At 40.9% G+C, this 22,238-nt stretch overlaps 1 protein-coding gene across 4 annotated transcripts in view; it reads left to right on the plus strand.

The window, feature by feature from the left end:
• MARCHF6 (membrane associated ring-CH-type finger 6) overlaps nt 1-15,921 on the plus strand; it is a 77,418-nt gene extending 61,497 nt beyond the window's left edge. For 2 of the 4 annotated variants that reach the window (XM_034998822.1, XM_034998823.1), the window contains exons 21-26: nt 1-197; nt 1,871-2,005; nt 7,939-8,028; nt 10,266-10,398; nt 11,441-11,576; nt 14,443-15,921. In XM_034998822.1, coding sequence (XP_034854713.1) covers nt 1-197; nt 1,871-2,005; nt 7,939-8,028; nt 10,266-10,398; nt 11,441-11,576; nt 14,443-14,533 — 782 coding nt within the window. In that variant the 3' untranslated portion in view covers nt 14,534-15,921. Of the gene's footprint in view, nt 198-1,870; nt 2,006-2,661; nt 3,072-7,938; nt 8,029-10,265; nt 10,399-11,440; nt 11,577-14,442 lie in introns of those variants that run through there. The other 2 variants (XM_034998824.1, XM_034998825.1) reach the window with 2 other exon arrangements.
• The last annotated feature ends 6,317 nt before the right edge of the window (nt 15,922-22,238 follow it).

Raw genomic sequence — 22,238 nt, forward strand, 5'->3', positions numbered from 1 at the left:
CCTTTCTATTTTCAGTATTTGCTGGCCGTTGGTTAATGTCATTTTGGACGGGGACTGCCAAAATTCATGAGCTCTACACAGCTGCTTGTGGTCTCTATGTTTGCTGGCTCACCATAAGGGCAGTGACGGTGCTCGTGGCATGGATGCCACAGGGACGCAGAGTGATCTTCCAGAAGGTTAAAGAGTGGTCCCTCATGGTAGGTTTTTCTAATAAAGAACTGATCTTATATGACAGGAGTAGTGGATATTTTTTTTCAGTCGTTTCTTTAAATCTTTTCACTTTCATTTCTTCATTATGCTGATAGTGTTAAGAGAATTGATTTTTTTTTTTTTTTTTTTAAGTAGAAGGACTATTCCTTTAAGACAGTAGTAGCTTTCTGGTTCATTCTGAGAACCATGGTCAGATGTGTCAGATGTATTCAAGGGTCAAAAGAAAATCATGCTATTAAGTGATCCAGTTAGGCCCTTAAGTAATGCAATTAGAAAAGTTGTTTTGGAAATTCTTAAAGAATAAGATACTCTGTAGAATTTAAAATCAGTTTAAGTGAAAATTTCCTTTAAGATATTTTTTCTAAAATTTGATTTTTTGATCTATTTGAATATGTAAAATCTTGACTTCAGGATTAAGTTTTATATGTTTATCATATAAATGGGATTCCTTTAATTACACATTCTATTGCTAATTCAAGAATGTCTTGGCTAATGTGAAAGTGTAGTAAGTAATGGAAATTATTACTCAGTAAAGTACTTAGTTCCACAAAGGTGGGGAAAAAAATGGCAGTGTAAGATGATTGTCCAGGGGTGGTGATTTATTGATTGTGATGTTGGCTATGACTGGTAAGTAGGTTTAGGTCACTACTTATGCCTCTTCTTTTGTAAGAAGTTTTGTATCTGAATTTAGATTTTCATTTCACTGAAAGGTTAATATTCGTGTTGAAAGAAAAACATGAGATTTATTTTATATTATGAACAGAGGGCTTTAATTGCTATTTAATTCCACAAGATAATGAGACACACAGCTATATTTAAAATACAGAAACCAGCTAATACCAGTTTTCATTTGATACTCTTCTTGATCTTTAGTATGCCATTTAAAACAAGTACTGCATCTTCACCCACATCGTATTAGTCTCTTGTTGAAACAGCGGACATACTCATTGAGGCTACCTTAAGAAAAAGGGAGGTCCTCAGACATCAGAGCCACTCTAAAGACTCCTTTCTTCATCAGGATTCTGTAGTGATGCTTTCATAGTCTTTCTTTTTTTCTCTTTGTTTTGACTTTCATTTTGTGTTGCTTTGTTCAAATTCTAGAGCTGTGGCTCTAGCAGTGTGGCTAATGGCTACCGTATTGGCAACACAGATATAGGACATTTCTGTCATCATAGTTTTGTTGGACCATAGAGGGTTTTGAAGGGAGCTAGTTTGATCAGATTGATTAATTACCTTCACTGGGGTTATACAGAGCCCTTCTCCCTATACCAGTCCACCTCAGGGGTCACAGGTCAGCCTTTGAGTTGGCCGCCATTGGAATAGCAACTTGGGATAATCAGTAGCTTTTCTTGGACAAACAGAAGCCTACTTCTGAGACTGAGATTGAAAAAAACAGCACAGCCACCTGATTAATATATGTAATAAAATGAATTTTTTAGAATTTTATAGCAAAAATGCATAATAATTTCATGCTTCTGTTATAGCTTGAGCTTGTATATACACATTCAAATTTCATTTAATGGTGTAACATAAAATGTATGTGAGGTAATAATATATTCTGTTAGGCATCAGGTTAAAGAAGAAAAATAAATTTCCAAATGGAATAGTTTAGCTGAAAATCAGAAAGACTCTCTGGTGACATGGCCTCGTTTCCTAATAGATCATGAAGACTTTGATAGTTGCCGTGCTGTTGGCGGGAGTTGTCCCGCTCTTGCTGGGGCTCCTGTTTGAACTGGTTATTGTTGCTCCCCTGAGGGTTCCCTTGGATCAGACTCCTCTTTTTTACCCATGGCAGGTAAGTGCCTGACTTTTGCTCGTGATTTTTCTTTGTGGACCTCAGATCAGAAAAATCCTTGATTTTTTTTTTTTTTAAATGATTATAGGTGGTTTGTTTAGAAAGACTCCTTATTTTTTTCTATTGTAGGAACCCTTATAAAATCGATTAAATAATGCATTTTAATTTATTGCCTTCAGAATATGCAGGTCATATAATTCCTTTAAAAGGTCTTTATAGGTTGAAATGTCACTATTCATTTAGGCTTCACATGATATTTAAAGATACAAACTAACATGCATTGATCTTTCCACTTTTTAGTTAGGGTGATATATCTTGCTTCTTTTAGGTTTGAGACTTTAAGCAGTAACTTACATTTTTAAAATAATTACAGCATGTTTTCCCACAAAGTCACAGGCTTATTAAAAAGAGCATTCTGATGAACTTATATAGGTCACAAAAGATCTTAAAGCTAGTAGGGAAACTTTTCTATAGTATTTGGAGCCGGAAATTAGCATCATAGACTTCAAATTCTTAAGAGATCCTAGGGGAAAGAGCAAGGCACTGACTTCGGTCATTCAGAGGCTTCTCAGCCTTGTTTCTGTTTCCTCTTGTATATGACAGTGGATTTACTGGAAATGAAAATTATGTGGGATTTCCCTTCCTCTCCTTTCCAGATGAAGAGCTCCACAAAAACTTCATTTAACAGCACATATTTACATTAGTGCTAAAACCCTGTATTGTATAACTCACTCAGATGGAAATGAGGCCAATGCAGGAACTTCTTGTGCACCTTACAGGCAGGTGGGCCAGACAGGTAACAGGTAGGCTGCTCTGTGACTGGGGCAAGCACAGGTTGCTGCAGCATCATGTGGGAGAGGTATTTATGCTGGTTTTGGGAGTTGGGATTTGGTTTTCTGTAGGGGATAATGTCTAGGACAACCTAGTAGAATATAGAGGAATGGGTAAGAAAGGAAAACGATACTTTAGGAGGGAGGAGGGGGCAGACCACGCAGTGAGACAGAGCATATGTCTGGAACTGCCTCAAATCCAGTGTGCTCTGGATCAGACTCGGAGAGGAGAGTGAGAGAGAGAGGGAAATAAGCACATGTGATGTCTTTGTATGAGAGATGTATCGCAGTATAGTCAGATAGCATCAGGGATTGAAGGAAAGCTGTTTTTTACAGAATCATGCCAGCTAACAAATGTAGAGGAATTAACAGATTTAGAAAATCAGTATTTTGCGGGCGCCTAGGTGGCTCAGTTGGTTAAGCGACTGCCTTCGGCTCAGGTCATGATCCTGTAGTCCCAGGATCGAGTCCCGCATCGGACTCCCTGCTCAGCAGGGAGTCTGCTTCTCCCTCTGACCCTCCCCCCTCTCATGCTCTCTCTATCTCATTCTCTCTCTCAAATAAATAAATAAAATCTTTAAAAAAAAAAAAAAGAGAATCAGTGTTTTGCAATAGTTAACAAAATAAATGATTCCAGCAAGGATTGTCAGTGGATACGGAACCCATCAGGTGAAGGTCGATGGGTCTTCAGTTACTATTGCTGCCTAGCAAGTTACGTCACAACTGTGTGGCTTAAAACAACCATTTATTGTGTCCAGAGAGTCTGCGGGCTAGAAAATAAGACCGGCCATATTGACTTGTCTCTGCTCCATGTTACCTGGGGCCTCAGCTGGGAAGACTCAGTAGCCGAGTGTGTTTGAGAGCTGTGGCAGGAATCCTTTGGAAGCATCATCACTCACCTGTGAGGATTGACATTGGTTGTTGGTTTCACCCCACCTGGGCTGTTGGCTGGAGCTCCTGGGTGTAACTGGGCTTCCTCACAGCTTGGTAGCGTCAAGGTAGTTGGGCTTCTTATACTGCACTTGAGAGAAATGAGTGTCCCAACAAGGTAGGAGCTGCGCCACCTTTTATGACCTCATTTCAGAATTCCCACAGTATTGCTTTTCACTACATTCTATTGGATACAAGCAAGACACAGTGGTTGGCCCAGATTCAAGGTAAGGGGCTATAGACCCCAACCACCTAATGGGAGAGGAATTTGCAGGCATATTTCACACCACTACAGTGCAGAAGTAGTTATTTGAATGGTGGCAAAGTGTCCTCTTACAGATTACTTGATATCCCAAAAGAAAACACAGAATATTACTATGGAAGGAGGTCAGACAGATGCTGCCTTAACCCGGTAATCACTGCAAATGCAGCAAATAGGTACTGTTTGCGTCTTGATGTTATGCAGTGTGCAGCACTGAAAAAGAGCAAGTAGCCCCTGGTATCCAGGAGCTGGCCTAGCATCATCAGCTAGGCCTTGGTGTTCTCCTGTCTGGCAGAAACAATTTCACAGAACATCAGCATCACACAAGACCACTCTGTGACCGTGATGGAGCCAGACAAAAGCAAGACCCTTTCATAATCCTGTCTGAACACAGGCAAAACATGAGCCTTGTCCAAACCGCAGAAATGAGAAGACAACCCCCCATTCCCAGCTAACATCATTGGCTACTACAGTTTTAGCCTCAGTCAGTCCCTGCTTCTGGATAGAATTTAGTAAGAGACCCAATATAGATTACCTCACTTTCTAAAGGATTTGACATAGAGCAAAGCCCTCCTTCCTTAAATTCTCTCCTAGCACCTCAAACAAACCGAAATACTATAATAAGCTTTTCTAACATTCTTAGTGAGCACCCCAGCTTCTGCATACTGTGTGTTCCTCCTCACTGCAGTGAGCAGTAAATGCAGCTTGCACGATTACATGTGTGTCCTTGGTGGTCTTGACAGTACCCAACATTGTCATTTTGCAGAGTAACTGGAAACTATACAGTTTTAAGGATATTTATATTTATGACCTAGCAGTTTCACTTTTCCAGATCTGCTGTAAAGAAATATTTACATGTGGGCAGGAAGTACAACCAAGGCTGTTTCCACTGTGTCATTTTTTATAATGTCAAAATTATAAGCAACCCAGATGTCCATCAGCAGAGAATGACTAAAGAAATGTGACCTATTTTTACTTTGACACTTAGTGCAGCAGTTAAAAAGAGTGAAGTAGAGCTGTATGTTTTGCTATAGATAGCTCTCAGACATGTTTTTTTGTTTTTTGTTTTTTTTAATCTGACAGGGAGATAGAGAACACAAGCAGGCAGAGAAGCAGGCAGAGAAGCAGGCAGAGGGAGAGGGAGAAGCAGGCTCCCCACAGAGCAGGGAGCCTTATGCGGGACTTGATCCCAGGACCCACCCAGGTGCCCTCAGACATGTTTTTAAGTAGAAGAAAAATACAGGTTGTAGATGGATATATACAGCATGGTATCTTTAAAATTCTTGATAAAACTCTAACATTTGACAGAACAGTGTGCTTTGTCTCATTCCTGACTCTAAGCTACTTGCCTTCCCTGTGTCAAGCAGCTATAGATTTATGGGAGATTAGACTCTTGGAATTCTAGCAGAGGAACTAGTATTATGTGTCCTATCCTGTGGGAAAGGTCTAGATATATCAGTGGATCTTTGAAGAGCTTGAACTTGAGCAGTCTGTGGACTTCTCAGGTGAACATGAACCTCACCTGGGTGCCTTCTAGACTCCGAAAAGGCCAAAAGAAAGCTGAATTTGTGGGTCAAATCTTCCCTGCCTGGGAGCCTGGGACCATAGAGAAGCAGCGGGGAGGCTTTTGCCATGTTCTCTGTAGGAGACTGGCACTTGCTTTCCCAAAGGTCTAAAGGGCTAAAATGTCCTTTTGCAGTCCTTTAGGTTATAGACCTGAGCCTCATCGAACCTGCAGAGAAAAATAACCAAATGCTTTATCTAAGGGAGTGCACAGCAACAACAGAAAAACAGGTCAGGCAGAGCAATCAGAACACATGCCCTGTGACATGGAACTGCTTGCTCACCAAGCCATGAGCATCCAAACAGAAGAATAAAAACGCAGGAGATCATCAAGTGTGTATGCACACACAATGGCAATAAAACAAAGTGGAACTGTGATGCTGAATCGCATGGATCTCAGACATTCAGTAGATGAATTAAAGACGTGGGTAGTCACCATTGAAGTTACGATTGGGCTCCTGGAAGACCACTGCCAAGCACAGAGCAAAACTGAACAAGTAGGAAGGTGAAGGGAATTTAACATCCCCTAATAAGAGCTCCAGAGTGCAGAAATGAGGCAACATGGAATGAAATAGAAAAATTTAACTGAATTGAAGAAAGTCCTGATTCTGTATGTTAAAGGACTCATCAGATTTGGTGAAGTGGACATTGAGATGAAACTGATAAGAAAAACACATATTTGAGCATATCTTGGTAAGATTTCTGAATTCTAAGGTAAAGAGAAGTCAAACTTCAAAAAAGAGAATCATATTGGTAGTGGACTTTTTTCTGTAGCACCACAAGCCATATAGCAGAAGAGCATCTATAGGCCATTGAGAGAAAAGGGAGAAAAACCAAGCTTCCTATATCCTGGCATAATGTCATTTAGCTTTTTGTCAGAGTGATGAGCCATTTTTAGGATGTGCAAGAATTCAGAGCATATGTCAACCTTTGATCCCATTTAAAGAAGATTGTCAGAATACTAACCAAATCAGTAAATCAGAACATTAGCCTGAAGATGGTGGACAATGAAAAGGAAAAACGGTATGAGCAAAATCCATATAAAAATGATACTACATCTTTTCTGTGGGATGAATATGTGTAGATACAGGTAAATGCATAGGGGAAAAAATGTGGAGGGTACATACCAGTGTTAGCAGTGGTCGTTGCTGGGGAGGAATCAGGACTTGGGCTGGTAGTCACAGAGGACTCCAGCCTTCTCTGCAAAAGGTTTTGGTTTTATATAAGAATAGATCTAAATGTTCCATGTTATCTTTTAAAAAATACATTAAAGGACGCCTGAGTGGCTCAGTCGTTAAGTGTCTGCCTTCGGCTCAGGTCATGATCCCAGGTCCTGGGATCGAGCCCCACGTCGGGCTCCCTGCTCGGCGGGGAGTCTGCTTCTCCCTCTCCCTCTGCTGCTGCTTCCCCTACTTGTGTTCACATGCGCTATCTCTCTCTTTCTCGCTCTCTGTTAAATAAATACATAAATAAAATCTTTTTAAAAAATAAATAAAATAATACATAAAAAACAAAACCAGACACCAGGCTATGAAGGATTTTGTGTGCCATGCTGAGGACCTTGGGGTTGTAAGCAGGGAATTGCCCTTATGTGGTCTGATTTGGGCTTTGAGTCATCACGTGGTGGGGGGTGGGGGTGGCAATGACTCCGGCTGCCCGGTGGGGCACGGGTGGGACACTGGCATGAGCAGGCCAGAGGCACAGCGGGGAGCCTGGTGTGGCCCTGGAGGTTCTAATAGCAGTTCAGCAGTACTAGAGCTAGGAGCTCTCTGTGAGCCTTTGGGATAGTTTCTTTAGGCCGAACATGGCTCCACAGGCTATTTTGACATAATTAGCTTGGCTAAAACCAACACGGCAGCCTAAGGTGGTTTGATGAAACAAAATTATGGCACTGTTTTATTTATTTCCTAATTCTCTTGGAAAAGTACTATAGGTTTCTGAAATATACTAGAATTTGTTTTGTTAGAAATGGTGAAATTGAGCTCTGGTAGGGGGTGCAGGTGTGGGGGAGGGTGGGCAATTTCCCTGGGTTTTCTAGTGTTCGTTAGTCTTCTGTAAAATTGTTACTAATCCTGCAGAACTTCTGGTTTGAAATGAAATATGCAGGAAAATTATATAGCCTCTATGCTGGGTTTATTGCTGAAAATGAAAATCTGTTAAGTGGTTTTTATTTCCCAGGGCGCCTGGGTGGCTTTGTCAGTTAAGCGCCCTACTCTTGATTTCAGCTCAGGTCATGATCTCAGGGTCCTGGGATCGAACCCCACGTAGTATCGGGCTCCCTACTTGTCTCCTTCCCCCTGCTCGCTCTCTCTCAAATAAATAAATCTTAAATGGTTTTATTTCCCTAGGACTGGGCACTTGGAGTCCTGCACGCCAAAATCATTGCAGCTATAACACTGATGGGTCCTCAGTGGTGGTTGAAAACAGTAATTGAGCAGGTGAGCAGAGTCAGCTTTCAGGAGAGACTGTGAGTGGCAGAGGTTGTGCTTGGCCGCTGGGGTGCTTACGTTTCGTTTTTCCACCTTTCTGAGTTTTCTACACATTTTCTCTAATAAGCATATATAACTTTTTTTTTTAAAAGAAGAAGTTCGCTGTTTTATCACCATGAATTTTCATCAGCCACTATTTTAAAACTTCCCTTATCTGAAGTTTAACCAGTGGCTTAGAGTACCTAAAACCCTGTCTAAAGTAAAGGCCAAAATTAGCATATATGATTTCTTTTCAGGGCAGGAGTTCTGATGTAGGCTTGGTATTCAGTTTTCTAAATCTGTAGTAGAGTAAAGAGGTTACTGTTCAAGACAATAAATAAAGGGCAGGCGCATCTGGGTGGCACAGTTGATTGAGCATCCAGCTCTTGGTTTTGTCTCAGGTCGTGATCTCAGGGTCGTGACATCAAGCCCTGTGTCCACCTTTGTGCTCAGTGCAGAGTCTGCTTGAGATTCTCTCTCCCTCTCCTCTGCCCCTCTTGCTTGTACACACGCCCTCTCTCTCTCTCTCTCAAATAAATAAATCTTTTTAAAAATAAAGGGCAGGAAAAAATAGATTGATAAAGTAAAGCTGAAACTGTACATCTGAAACTAATAAAACATTGTATGTTATTAACTATAATTAAAATAAAAACTTAAAAATATATATATCCCAGAGCCTTAAAAAATAGTAAAAATAAAAAATAAAAACACGTATCTTAATTTAAGAAAAAGCAAAGCTGTTTGGGAATATTCTAGCTGCATAGCACCTAAGACTATTATTCTGTTGTTGGAACTGTCAGATAACTTGATCATTGTGGTGATAACCTTGAAAAAAGTAGATTGTGCTTCTGTACTCTGATAATAGGCTGGGAATTACGATAATTCACTTCAGGAAGATTTCTATCTAAAATAACTAACATAACAGATTTTGATACATACTTCTTTAAGTTTTAATTGTCTAGAAAATGTACTTGTGGGCAACACTCTTATCCTTAGGTTAGTGCCAAATAAATTAGGTGTTACAGTTCTGTAGCAGTAAAGGTACATCTCCTTTTGATGTATAGGAAATAAAGACAGTAGTTCTCAGCTCAGTATGCACAAGAAAATTGTCAAAAAAAATTCCTGAACCCAGAGATTTCTGGAGGTAGGGTGAGCCAGGGAGTTGCTGTATGTTCACGTGCATCTCTCCACTGTGGAGTCTCCAGGTGAGACTCTGGCCCTTGCAAAGGAGTGTGAAGAATAAGGGTTTAATCACAGTTGGAGGCTGTGAAACATTGTTGATCTTTTTAATATTTTGCTCTCTGACGCCGCCTTTTCTCTTACATATGTGTAAGTTTGAGTAAAAGGTTTGAGAAACACTGGGGTGCCTTGTTGCATTGATTTAAATGCATTTGGGTTAAATAGGTTTCTTTGGATTGGAAGCATGCCTTTGGAGGGTTAAGCCTATTGTGATGCACATCTGAATGCTCTGGCCCATTCCTGAGGGATTGGGTTGAATTGCAGGGTACTCTGCTGGGGCCACAAGTTCAAGTGCTGGGGAGAAAACAGGAACAGTGTTCTGTTCTGTCCCCCTCTTCACACCATCTTTATTTTCCGTTATTCCCAAAGTTTTCCCACTTCCATTCGTTCTTTCCCCTGAAGTACTATTCATTAGAACTTTCTGAATATGATGAAAATATTGTAGAAATTCTTGAAGTAAAAAAAAAATTCACTGTAGAATTCTTTCATATTAAATTTTTATATAAAATACCTTTGATTTGTCAAAATTTCATTTATACAGGCTTTTCGGGAACATGTTTCCTGTTGATAATGTTTTCTTATATTCAGATGAAATGAATGCAATTTTGAGTAATAATACAGATCACTCACATAAGATGTGTGTGCCGTTGTTTCAGGTTATGTGGTCTTCATCTAACGTTATTGGATGTGTCTGGCATTGTATGGTGCAAGGCTAGTGTAGTCAGGATTCTCGATTGGTGTCTTATTTTATCCCTCAGCAGAGTTAACTACAAAGTGTAAGGAAGTAAGTGCATTTCTGTAAAAACTTGTGAGCACCATACTTAGGTTGGTGTTCAAAATTTGTCTTGACTTTGGGAAAAATAACCAATAAATTTAACTCCCTGTGGCTTGGATTCAGTAGAGATTGCTCTGTTAATTGGAGGAATTTGTCATGTATCCTTGTTCTGATTTTCTCCCTCATGTTTCAGGTTTATGCAAATGGCATCCGGAACATTGACCTTCACTATATCATTCGTAAACTGGCAGCGCCAGTGATCTCTGTGCTCTTGCTTTCCCTGTGTGTACCTTACGTCATAGCGTCCGGCGTTGTTCCTTTACTAGGTGGGTAATGCTGGCTGGGGAGCTGAAGAGAGCACCTTTATGAACACCACTATATTAGTGTCACTTCCAGTATCATAGGCCGTCTGGCTCCATATGATTAAGTTGTAAATATAAATCTAGCTAAAACAGTGATTTCAGAAGACTATTTTTCTTAGACTTGCAACTTAGGGCAAGATTTGGAGAATCATAAAGCTCCTTGGTATAGTTTTTTTCTCTAGGTGAGAAAGTATTAACATTTACACTGTCCCCAAAATAGGAACAGATTTCCTTCAGGTTGTCTCCTGACTAGAAGTGCTGCGATCCCATACTTGTAAAATCAAGGAAAAATGTTGTTATATTTAATTTTCAAAACGTTCTTTACCATAAAAGGAAAAGCAAAGAGGGGCTGGTATTTAGTGATGCTTCATCAACTAGATATTATCAATTGTGTGCTGAAGAGTCCTCACAGGACCTTAAACCCAGCATATGTTCAGAATGATAAGCACAAAGTTTTCCCCTCCAAATCTTTTCCTCCTGAGTTCCCCCTCTCAGTGACTAGTGTTACCCAACAGGCTGCATGAGTCAGAAACCTTGTAGGTCATCTGTGTCACCTGAGTCTCTCTGCCTTCCTTACTCAAATGGTCCCCAAGTCCCGCTGACCTAGCCTCCCGAATCCATTCTCTAATCCGGCACCTTTCCCCATGGCTCTCACCGTAACTGCAGTGGCCTCCTACGTGGTTTCCCTAGTTTGAAGCCTCCGCCACTGATTCACTCTCCACAATGACCTTTCTTTTGAACGACTCTCACTGTTCCTCGTTAGTGAACATCCTCTTGTTGGTTCCTGCGTGGCCTTGAAAGCACGGTCCCGCCCCTTGGCGTGGTTCACGAGGCTCCTCTCTCTGGGACCGCTGCGTTCTGGCCTCACTCCAGGCCTCGTTCCATTTCACACACGAGTTTCAGTTTTAATTGAGCACCACCAGTCCCTTCTTCCTAGGGGAAGAACATAATTTCGTTTCCCTGTCCTTCCACATACACTTAGAGTTTTTCTTTTTTGGTTTTACAGGTGTTACTGCGGAAATGCAAAACTTGGTCCACCGGCGAATTTATCCATTTTTACTGATGGTTGTGGTATTGATGGGGATCTTGTCCTTCCAGGTCCGCCAGTTCAAGCGCCTTTATGAACACATTAAAAATGACAAGTAAGTCTAGACTTCCATTCATCTAGCTTAAGATGTCTCATTTTTTAATTTTTCTTTCTAATATAAGTCATCATTGGGAAGAGTGCTCAGATTCTGGATATATTTTGAGGTAGAATTAATAGGATTCACTAACAGATTGGATGTTGAGTGTGAAGAAAGCATTATCAAGGACTCAGTTGGGCCAAGCAACTGGGAATACATAGTTATCATTTATGGAGATGAAAAGACTGGGAGAAACTAGGAAGGGGGAGGAAGACTTTTTAATGCCCGTTCCAAATAGTTTTTAGTCTGTTTCCAAATGTTTTGGTCTGACAATATATTAAATAGTTTTGGATAAAAATAAGAAGCCTGCATGAGGACTCAACCTGCCTCAGCCCTGCCTGCCAGCAGGGGACCACTGGGTTACTCTGATCATTGCTGAGGGAGGCTGTGAGGCCCCTGCAGAAGTATTGTAGGGCCTCTGTTTGGGGGACACTGTGACCTGACCTCAGTGAGAGACTGACAGCGGCCAAGGGAAACACCTTCCGGGGATAATCGCCCTCTGACCTTCCGTGTTCTGACAGAAAGCTGAGTCCTCTTCTGGTTTAGTGGTGTCCAGCAGGGAAGGGGAGTTTATAACTCTCCATCCGGGTTTGCCTGGAAAGTCCCAGTGTACACGTGCCATCTTGTGTCCTTGTTAACAATACCCCCGTTTATTTGTGAGTGTCTCAGTTTAGACAGCAGAATATATGGTCACCTTATTTACTCTGAGGATTCTTAAGAGTAATATTTTTAAGAATGAAATTCAGGATGTTCAAGGCTTCTCCAAAGCATTTGCTGGCAGTAAAAGGACAAGTACACTTCAGCGGTCAGAGTAGAAAATTCTGTCCACCAAGAAAGAACAGAAGGGGGGATGTCAGTGACGAATGTCAGTTCGTGTCACTTTGCTTGTTTAGGATGACGAGTAAGTTCTGCAGGCAGAAAGCAAACGAGACACGGCCTCGGCTTTTGCTGCTTTCTTCTTGAATGCTTGTGCCCCGGCCTGCTCCCCTGCTCAGCTGCCCCGGTGTCCTTTCTCACCCCCCTCCCAGCCTTTCTTATTTGTCACTTTCCGCAGCGCAGTGTACTCTTTTCTCTCTCCCCATTTGTTCCTTCCTGTAGAAAACTGTTGAAGTGCAGGCTCCCTAGAGGCCCCATCTTGGGTGCTGTTGTTTACCTGTTCTCTAGCAGTATTTGAGCGTGGGGTGTGCGTGGGGCCGGCCAGGGCACGAGAGGGTGCTGGGGCATTAGGAAAAGTGGGGGATGTGTTCAGAGTCTCCTTTTTCTGCCACTGAGTTACTTTTTGGTCCTGGGCAAGTTAACTCACACCATTTCTTTCTATGCTTTTCATTGCTGTAATGCTAACCGCTTGACGTGACTTGGTATGTTTTGTGATGACGTGTATGTCAGGTAGACCTGTGTGTATTACATTAGAGTCAATTCAGTTGTCATTGTTTAAAACACTTACAAAATTCTCACAGTTTAAAAATCCACTTGTTAGTTGGGGAACAGTGTGGAAAGGAGTCGTAAACTTTTAGAAAAGAATTGGGAAGACAAAGTATTAAACAGTGGGATCATGGATGAAGAAACCGTAGGATTAGTGAAATGTTTTAAAAAGTGACACATTAAGCTACTTGGCATAAACTGCCAAAATACCTCATTAGGCTAGTATTTATTAGCGGAAAAGTGGTAGGTGAAAGTCAAGGTAGAAAAAGTAATGGTCAAAAAAAAAAAAAAAAAGAAAAAGAAAAAGTAATGGTGAAAGTTTCTACCCTGAGTCTTTAGCACATGCCAGGCCTTTGTTGCCATGGCCTTTGTATGCTTTCTGTTTCTTACAGTGATCATGGGACATGGTACTGTTGTTCTTACTTTATTGATGAGTAAACTGGGTCTCAAAGACCCAGCTCCCGGGCCACCCTGTCACGGGCTGGCTTCACTCTCCCCTGCTTGCACAGGTGGCTAAGGACTTACAGGCCACTCCTTAGTCTGCAGTGCTGACTCCAAATGGGCATCTGTCACCCCGGCCTCCTGGAGCTCTTTGCGACATCCTCAGCTTGGTCAGCCACTGTCCTCCGAGGGTCAACCTGCAGGCCAATCCCCCCATTTAGTGAGGCACACCACTGCTTCTCCACAAAAGACTGCTGTCGTCCTGGGGATGTGACATCTTGTCATTCCAGCATGGTCACTTCTGTTTCTAATTCTGCAGCGGCTCTATCCTTGGCCCTTTCCTCCCTCTCATCATAACATGTGAGTTAGGAACACACAGTGCTCTGTTCTTGGGCCACAACCTCCTGCCTTCTGTTCCTTGCATTCACTCACCTCTCTGCCATTTCCCCTTTGACCTCATTGAAAACTTTGCCCTTTGATTTCTCCTTTTCTCTAGAGCTAGAGGTTTTCCGGTCCACTTGCCTCCCTACTTAGCTTTCTGAAGGCCATAATTCTAGTCTGTTTTTCTTCGGATCTGTCCACTAAGCTGTTTTATAAAATATCTTTACCAGAGAAATCCCCTGAAAAAGCTTACTGTGCCTTACCTCCCAAGTGTGTGAGTTTGTGAGAACCCCTGACATATGGACCAGAGCACATGCTCCATTGCCCAGCATCTGAGACCTTCCAACATCTGCCATTCTCCTGTTTTCCCACTGGCCTGCAACTCCCTGTGAGGTGCCTGCTTGTGCGCCTCTTGCCAGGTGGTCATTCTCGAGCTCCCTTCTACCGATCTAACCATTGCAGGGTTTTAAGTGGGAATGATCTGATTTGCATTTAAAAACTGTATCACTGGCTGCTCTTAGGAAGAATGTTTAAGTATGTAAGATCATGTAAGAGTAACCACCCTGTTTTTACAACCTAGATACCTTGTGGGCCAACGCCTCGTGAATTATGAACGGAAATCTGGCAAACAAGGCACATCTCCGCCACCTCCACAGTCGTCCCAAGAATAAAGTGGTTGTCTCAACTACCTTGACCTTCCCCTTGCCTTTACGTGTCCTTTTTTGTGGACTTCTCTCTTTGGAGATTTTTCCCGGTGATCTCTCAGCATTGTTTTTAAGTTAACTGTATTTGACTTGTGTTCTCAGCATTCAGAGAGCAGCAGTGCAAGGCTCTGCTGCCCTTCCTGCATCTTCCGACATCATAGCTGTCTGAGATCTGTACATGTGTAAATAGAAGTTCCTGGATACCCTAAAACCTTGGATTAAACAGAATGTGCATTGTACATCTTTAAACAAAATGTATATTAATTTATTAAATCTAGTTGTCACTTTATTTTGGACCTGCTGTGATCTTGACAGGAAACGTGCCACAGAGCCATAGTGCAAAGGCAAGACTTTTTAATGACGTCTTTTGGAGCGCAAGTATCATGGTGTTCCTAGCGGTTCGTATTAAGTAAACTGTACATTCTGTCTTTCTTGGCTGTTCAGACCTCACCAAGAACTTGAAAGGAAACAAGTAGAAATCAGCAGTGGAGTGTTTGTGGTAAGAGAACATGAACTCTGTGCTTCACTGTCAATCGTTTTTGGAAGTTATTTTGTATAGCACCAAAGCTGTTGTACATTTTCTACTGCTTGATTTTTTTTCACATGTCTGTGTTTATAATATTGTATAGTATCTTGTGCTAGGTGAGGAAATTATTTTTAATTTTGATAATTTAATATTCCAAGTGATCAGCATTAGGGGTTGGGATTTTGTGCTTGTTAGGGGCATGTCTATGTTTAGAGAAAACAAGTCCACAAGAACATTTTCATTAGTTCCCTCCAGCCCCCCTTTTCCATACACAGCTGTCTTTTTTTCCTTTTTGGCAGCAGTGGCCAGAAGTCATGCAGGATCACAAGTCTTATAAAATAACATCACCAACAATGCATCATACTGGAATTAGAACACACGGAGATGTTTCTTAAATGTAGATATGGTTTGTGGTCTTAGACCAGCAGCATTAGAGAAGACTGGTTAGAACACCTGGTACTGCTGGTTAGTGCACCGTTGGGTGAGGATTAGGGAGTACATTTTTCCTAGTTTTCCATGAGTAAATCCCAAAGTTGCCAGAGCTTTTTATTTACAGAATTGAACTACAAATAAAACCAATTTGATTGTAGTTGTCCAGAAGGAAGCTGGCTTGAGCTGGCCTTTTAACATAGGAGTGAAGAATGTATTTCATTGGAAATGTGTTGTAAAATCTCAGAAAACTGAATACTTATAAATCTGGTTTCCCCTTATAACCAAAGCTTCAAGTAAGGAGGTTAGAGAAATAGAACAGTTGGGCACATGATCCAAGTATTTAATGGTAATGGTATATTGTAAGGGTGGTGTTTGCTTTTGAATAATAACCTAGAAATTCTCAGAGAAAAATGGACAGCATAGGTCTTCAGGAACTCTTAAAGAGTTTCCGTATAGTATTAAAATGTATAGAGTCTAATCTGAAGATTTTTTAAATATTAAAGTCAGCCAAACATCAGCTACCAAAACAAACATGTTCTGGTTGTTTTATATTTCAACAATTTTTCCCAAAGTGTGGTGATTACTTTACTTTAAAAATATATTTTAAAACATCAGTATCAAAAAAAAAAAAAAGCTTGACTTACGGTTCAGTGTTACACTTCTTGGCACTTTGTAGCAGTCCTTTCTCTTGTAATCTGAAATAAGGTCTTTGCTAACCCTACCTTTACTTAGAAATTTAGTCCTACTTTAAAAAATTAAGAGCATTTTAAAATGTAATGCCACCTGTTGTGGTGTGTTTCTATATAAATTGTTCTCTTTGGGAGAAAAATATTATCAATTGGTCACATAACTTGATTATATTAATTTAAATTTCTTTTTTAATTTTTCAGAGAATTTGTAGATCTTGATATAAAGTCATTGGAACACATTTATCTGTTTTACCAGGAAGAGCTCTAGGCAGATACCATAAAAGATTAAAAATTGTTATTCTACAGAATTTTAAATGAATCTTACCAGATATTTTGTAAAAAAAACAAAAACAAACAAAAAAAAACCCAAACCAAACTTATATATGAATGTGTATGAATGGCCAAAAGTTGCCCTCCATTTCACTGGTGATAACTTTATCTTGTTGTACTTAAGGATTTCCTCTTGGTTTTCAGTTGTGCTTTGTCCTCTTTTCGATCAGATGAATACTTCCGTAAGGAAAGCATTTGCTGGCATAATATTTACATGGGTAGCATCAGGATTTTATTATTAACCAACAGTCTTATAAACATTTGAAACCTCTAGTTCAGAAAGTCCTAGTATTGCTGCCCTTCTTCCTGTAGATTTTTTTTTTATATAAAATAGCATAGTTTTGGGGCGCCTGGGTGGCTCAGATGGTTAAGCGTCTGCCTTCAGCTCAGGTCATGATCCCAGGGTCCTGGGATCGAGTCCCGCATCGGGCTCCCTGCTCCTTGGGAGCCTGCTTCTCTCTCTCTCTCTCTCTCTCTCTCATGAATAAAAAAAAACAAAAACAAAAACATAGTTTTGCTTCATTTTACATGTCTTCAAGGAAGTTAATTAGGAAGGACCTTTTTGCTTTATTTTTAACTTTATAAATTGAAGACAAATCAACATTTGGGAGTTAGTTTCACATGACCACTTATCAAATGGTCATAGTATGAAGTGTGCAGTTGTTCCTTATTAGCAAATTATGTTTGATTTTTAAACTACTAAATACTAATAGTTGAGGTGAAAACTGAAGAAAATGCCAATGTGAAGTTTATGTATAGCTAGCCTTAAAGTTCCATGTTTTTAGGTGATTTTTTTCCTGTTTGCTGGAGAAACAGTGGAAATTGGACATCTCAATTCCAGATGTAAACAAAAAGTAATTTTTTATTTCAACATCTAATATAGCTGTTATTACTGTGGATTCTTGTGTTTTTTTCTTTCCCTTATTCAAGTAATAGAGAATAACTTTTTCTTAAATGATTTGGTCTTAGAGATGTCATTTCTGTATTGGCAAATGCTATTATTAAAATGTAACTCTTGAATTTAGGTTGAATTCATGACTTTTTAAAACAAAGAAGCAGTGGACATTTCTCCATTGTATTGTGTTTACACCCCCCCAACACACGTGCGTGTGCGCACACACACGAGAATGTAGCGCCAGTCTTAAGAACACTGGCACTTTTTTCAACTTCACAAGTTAGCTACCTATTCTTCTCACTTTCAGGATTGAGTATTTTAAGCTCTAATGACCAGTTTTATACATTGTAAAATGAAATGATTATGTTTAAAAGACTCCTTTAGAATGTTGCCTACTCAGTTCCCATCAAGAAGAGACAAAAGTAAAATGTCTTGCCACCAAAGTATTATTAAAAACCTCATTTGTGGAGATTCTCTAACTCCCTCGGGCTGTCTGTATCTCCTTATTAATTTGGGCACGTTTCCTTCTCTCCCTCTTACTGCCCTGTGTCATTTTTAAAAGCAACCACTTTAGGTAAGGGTTTCATTCAAACCTCTAGCAATATGTTTGGCATGGATACAATAAAGTTAGGACAGTGTATATCTGTTTTCATTCCCATCTGTTTTGTATGAGTGCCTCGTTCTGTCATGAGAGTAAAGTAGTACCGTAATGGAAATGTAATGACTGTGTAAGGCCTAGGAATGATTGTCTTAGAGGGTAAATAGAACATGTAGTTATTTGGGACATCAATTTTCTATTAAAGCAAACACCTTAGATACCCAGACCAATTTTATGTGTATATATTCTAAAATGCTCCCTTTTTTATGTGGTGGTTTGTTGCCTTCTAAGTCAAGAGAACAAAATTGAATAAAGTGAATGTTAGTTGTAGCCTAGTTTTTTTGTTTTTTTTTTTTCATTGTAAGATTGCTTCAGAATTACAGAAATGTGCATTATTAATCGGCATAGATAGATGATCTAGGTATTTTTTAATATAGTTACATAGAAAAAGAAGTTACATGTGATTATAGTTCCTCTCTTCTGTTCTAAGTTCTAAAGTAGAGTTGCAGAGAACACATCCCTTCCCCTTTGCCCCCTCACTGTACTAATAGACCAGCATCACTGGGAATAGTGAAGGCCCTCTTCTCAAGCTGCAGGCAAGATGCTACCCACTTCAGCACCTGGTTACAGGATCCATGTGCCAAAGCCTCACCAGGTTTTCTCTTTAAGTGGATACTTGGAGTAAAACTAGTCAAGTCCATTTTATGTAGTTGACTGTAAGTCTCAGAGAAAAAGGAAGGAATTGCATGAAGCCCCATGTGAACAGATCCTTCTGTTTCTAGGTTCAAAACTTTATTAAAATTTCTTTTTAATCAAGTGCATTTTTATTTTCAATGCAGCAGTGGTAGGAGAAATGCTCTTTGAACCACAGGGCATCTGTAATCTGTGAGGTTGAAGTTTCACAGCAAAGGAAATTGCATGGTGGATCTCAGAAAGTAACCGGTAATGCCCCTCATACCCCGCGCTGTAGAGCCCCTCTTGTTGCCAACAGAACACTGATGGCGTAAGTGGATTAAGGTCTGAGGAGGTAACTCTTTCCCCTCCTCCTCCCACAGTGTTCTGGCTTTGGTGTCTATTTTCCTTCCCACACTGTACTGAGCACTACAGTTGAATCGCTGTATGGTGTCTGCCTTCAAGGAGCCCCTTAGAGTGGAAAGGGCCAGAAAAACGAGCAGAAGGTTCTAGTCCAGGTATGACTAGCATGCCCTGAGGAATGCAGAGCAGGGTCCCCCTGGGCACTCTGTAGTGTGCTCGGCCGTGCCCCAGGCCTGCTCCAGCCTCCTGCGGTGTGCCTCACTCAGCGACAACCAGGAGCCTGGGGATAGCAAGTCCCCTTTACACTGCTTTATACGGTTTAATCTTTTTGAAATCTCTCTTTTTACGTATGAAAGCAAAGTGGTATAACTACTTTGCGAAATAGTTGGGCAGTTCTGAAAACATTTACAATAAGTACTTAGCAATCCTAGTTATTGACCAAGCAAAAAGTAAGTCCATATGATGACTCATACATGAACATTCCTAGTAGCTTTATTTGTAATAGCTCAAGGCTGGAAACAGGCTTGGAAATCCACAGGCCTATCAACAGGTAAATAGATAAGTGACCATCCATGCAATGAGATACCGCTCAGCAATTTAAACAATTAATTTGATATACACAGCATGGACAAGTCTCAATGCTGAGTGAAAGCAGACCTACAGATCGGTGGGGAGGGGCTTGGAGGGACTTCAGAGGGGCATCAAGAAATGGGATGATGTGTTTGTTATCTTGATGTGCTTCTGGTTTGACATGTATACATATGCTAAAACTTAAATTGTACATTTTACATTTGTGCAATTCATTGCATGTTAATTACATCTCAGTCTCAAAAAGTAATAACCAGTGTTCATATATGTTCTCTAAGGGGTCATTTCATACCTTTCTTCTCTCTCTTTTGGCTGATGACTTTTCATTTCTATTTCACCGAGAAGACAGAAGCAATCAGAACAAGTCTTCACAAATTCACATTGTCAATTTACTGTCTTACCTGCACCTGCGCCCATATGCTCCCCAGGCTGTGCAGGCTGCACACGTCCCCTCCAGCGTGCGTGCCCCGTATGCACACTGCCCCCGGGCCCACGTGCAATCCCTGGGTCCCCCCACCCTGCACGGGCTCACTAGATCACAGTACTCACCTGCTCGAGGCACTGCTCTGCAGTTCTCCCTCTCCCTCATAAGTGGTGGTGGGTCATTCCCATCATTCAGATGTTGTATCATCTCTTCCACAAGAAAAATCACCCCACTAACTCCTTCAACTGCTCCATTTCACGTTCCTTTCCAGCAAAGCCCTTCAAACAGCTATCTCTACTCACTCTTTCCAATTTTTCCTCTCCTTTTCCAGCCCTGCTACAATCAGATGTTTGCTGCACTTTTCCACTGGAATTGCTCCTGTGAAGGTCGCGAATGGCCACCACTAAATGATGTGGTTCCTTCTCAGCTCTCACCTGAAATGGTTGGTTCCTCTTTCCAGTGAAACCATTTTCCTGGTTGTCAGGACGCAGCGTTGCCCTCATTTTCCTCCTGCCTGTCTGGATTCTCCTTTCCAAACTCCGTCACTGACCCTATCTTGTCAGCCCAGCTCAGCTGGGACCTCAGTTCTACCTACACCCATTGACTTGGTGATCTCACTCAACTCCCGTGGTTTTAAAGGCCATCTGTATGCGGATCACTCACATACTTACTCCAGACATGTCTGTGCACCTATGTGGACTCTTTCAGACATCTCAAACTTCGGTCCAAAACACAACTCATGATGCCCCTACCCCAAATCTATTTTCTCAAACGTCCCCATTTCAGTTGGTAAGCAGTTGGATGAAAATCGCTAAACAAAGAATGTTGGTAATACCGTTGACCCTTGTTTCTCTCCCAACCTTCACATACAATTGGACAGCAAGTCTTCAAAAATGAATCGGATTCTGGCTACATTGCACCACCTCTACTGCTACCATCCTGGTACAGAGCACCACCCTCCTTCTCCTGCCCGGGTCACTGCAGTTTCTCCTGAGCTCCCGGCCTCTGCCCACACTCTCTTGTCTCTCTTCCATTTATTTTCAGCACGGAATCCAGAATGATCATGTTCAGATCTAAGATCACATTAGTTCTCTACTCAGAGAGCTATCACACTCAGAGTCCCAAGTTCACAGTTGCCTTAAGGCCCCCTGTGCTCACTGTGCTCCTGGCAGCCTCCTTGCTTCCAGAACAGGTCAAACCTCAGGGCCTTTGCACTTGCTGCTTGCTGTGCCTTAATGTTCTTCATCTAGGCTCTCCCCAAGCTCTTCATTTTTTACTGAAGTGTCATTCCTAAAATTGCAGCTACTGGGGCATTCCTGACTCTTCTGCTGTGTTTTATCTCTCGTATGTATTAACACATCACATGGTTTTCCTGTCTTATTTATATTTGTATGTTTTACCCCACTTGAACTGAAGCTTCAGAGATTTTTTTAAAACTATTTGGGGATTACTACTATATTTCAGAACAGTTCTTGGGACATATTTAGCATTCAATACTCGAGTAAATAAATGGATGAATCAGAATAAAAATAATGTGTATATGGTTAAAATAAAACTTGAAAGCTATGTGCCAATTTTCAGAGGTAACCCCTGTCAGGAGTTTAGTGTTTGCTTCCAGAATGTGCTATGGGCAAATGTACATTCAACTCCTATTATCACAGACTCTGCTCTATGGGGTGCTTTTTTTTCTCTTTATATTTCATGAACATCTTTTTATGTCAATACTTAAGTAGCTACCTCATTTTAAAATTCTGGCTGAATTGTATTCTGTTGTGTGGATACGATTATGATTTAAGTTTTCTAAAAGACAGTTTACCCATTTTACTGTGTGCTTTAGTAAACATTTTTGTCCACATTACTTTATATACTCAGGCTAGTACTTCTGTAGGATAAATCTGTCGATTGCTAAGTCATCAAAATATAGTGCCAAATGGCCCCCAAAATGTACTAATTAATACTCTCTCATCACTGTATGAGATTCCTTGTTTTCCCATACTGTATCAACATTAAATAGTGACTGTTTTCAGTTTTTGCTAGTGCTGTTAATTTGCACGTGCTGTTAATTTGGAGTCACGGTTGGGGGTGATGCCTCTAGGGCAGGAGGAAGGGCTTGTCATTGACTCCTCCTGGCAATAGCTCATTCTCGTTCTCCATC

This window comes from Mirounga leonina, unplaced genomic scaffold (assembly GCF_011800145.1).
Source record: "Mirounga leonina isolate KUSES-001 unplaced genomic scaffold, KU_Mleo_1.0 Mir_95, whole genome shotgun sequence".
Classification (NCBI taxonomy): Eukaryota; Metazoa; Chordata; class Mammalia; order Carnivora; family Phocidae; genus Mirounga; species Mirounga leonina.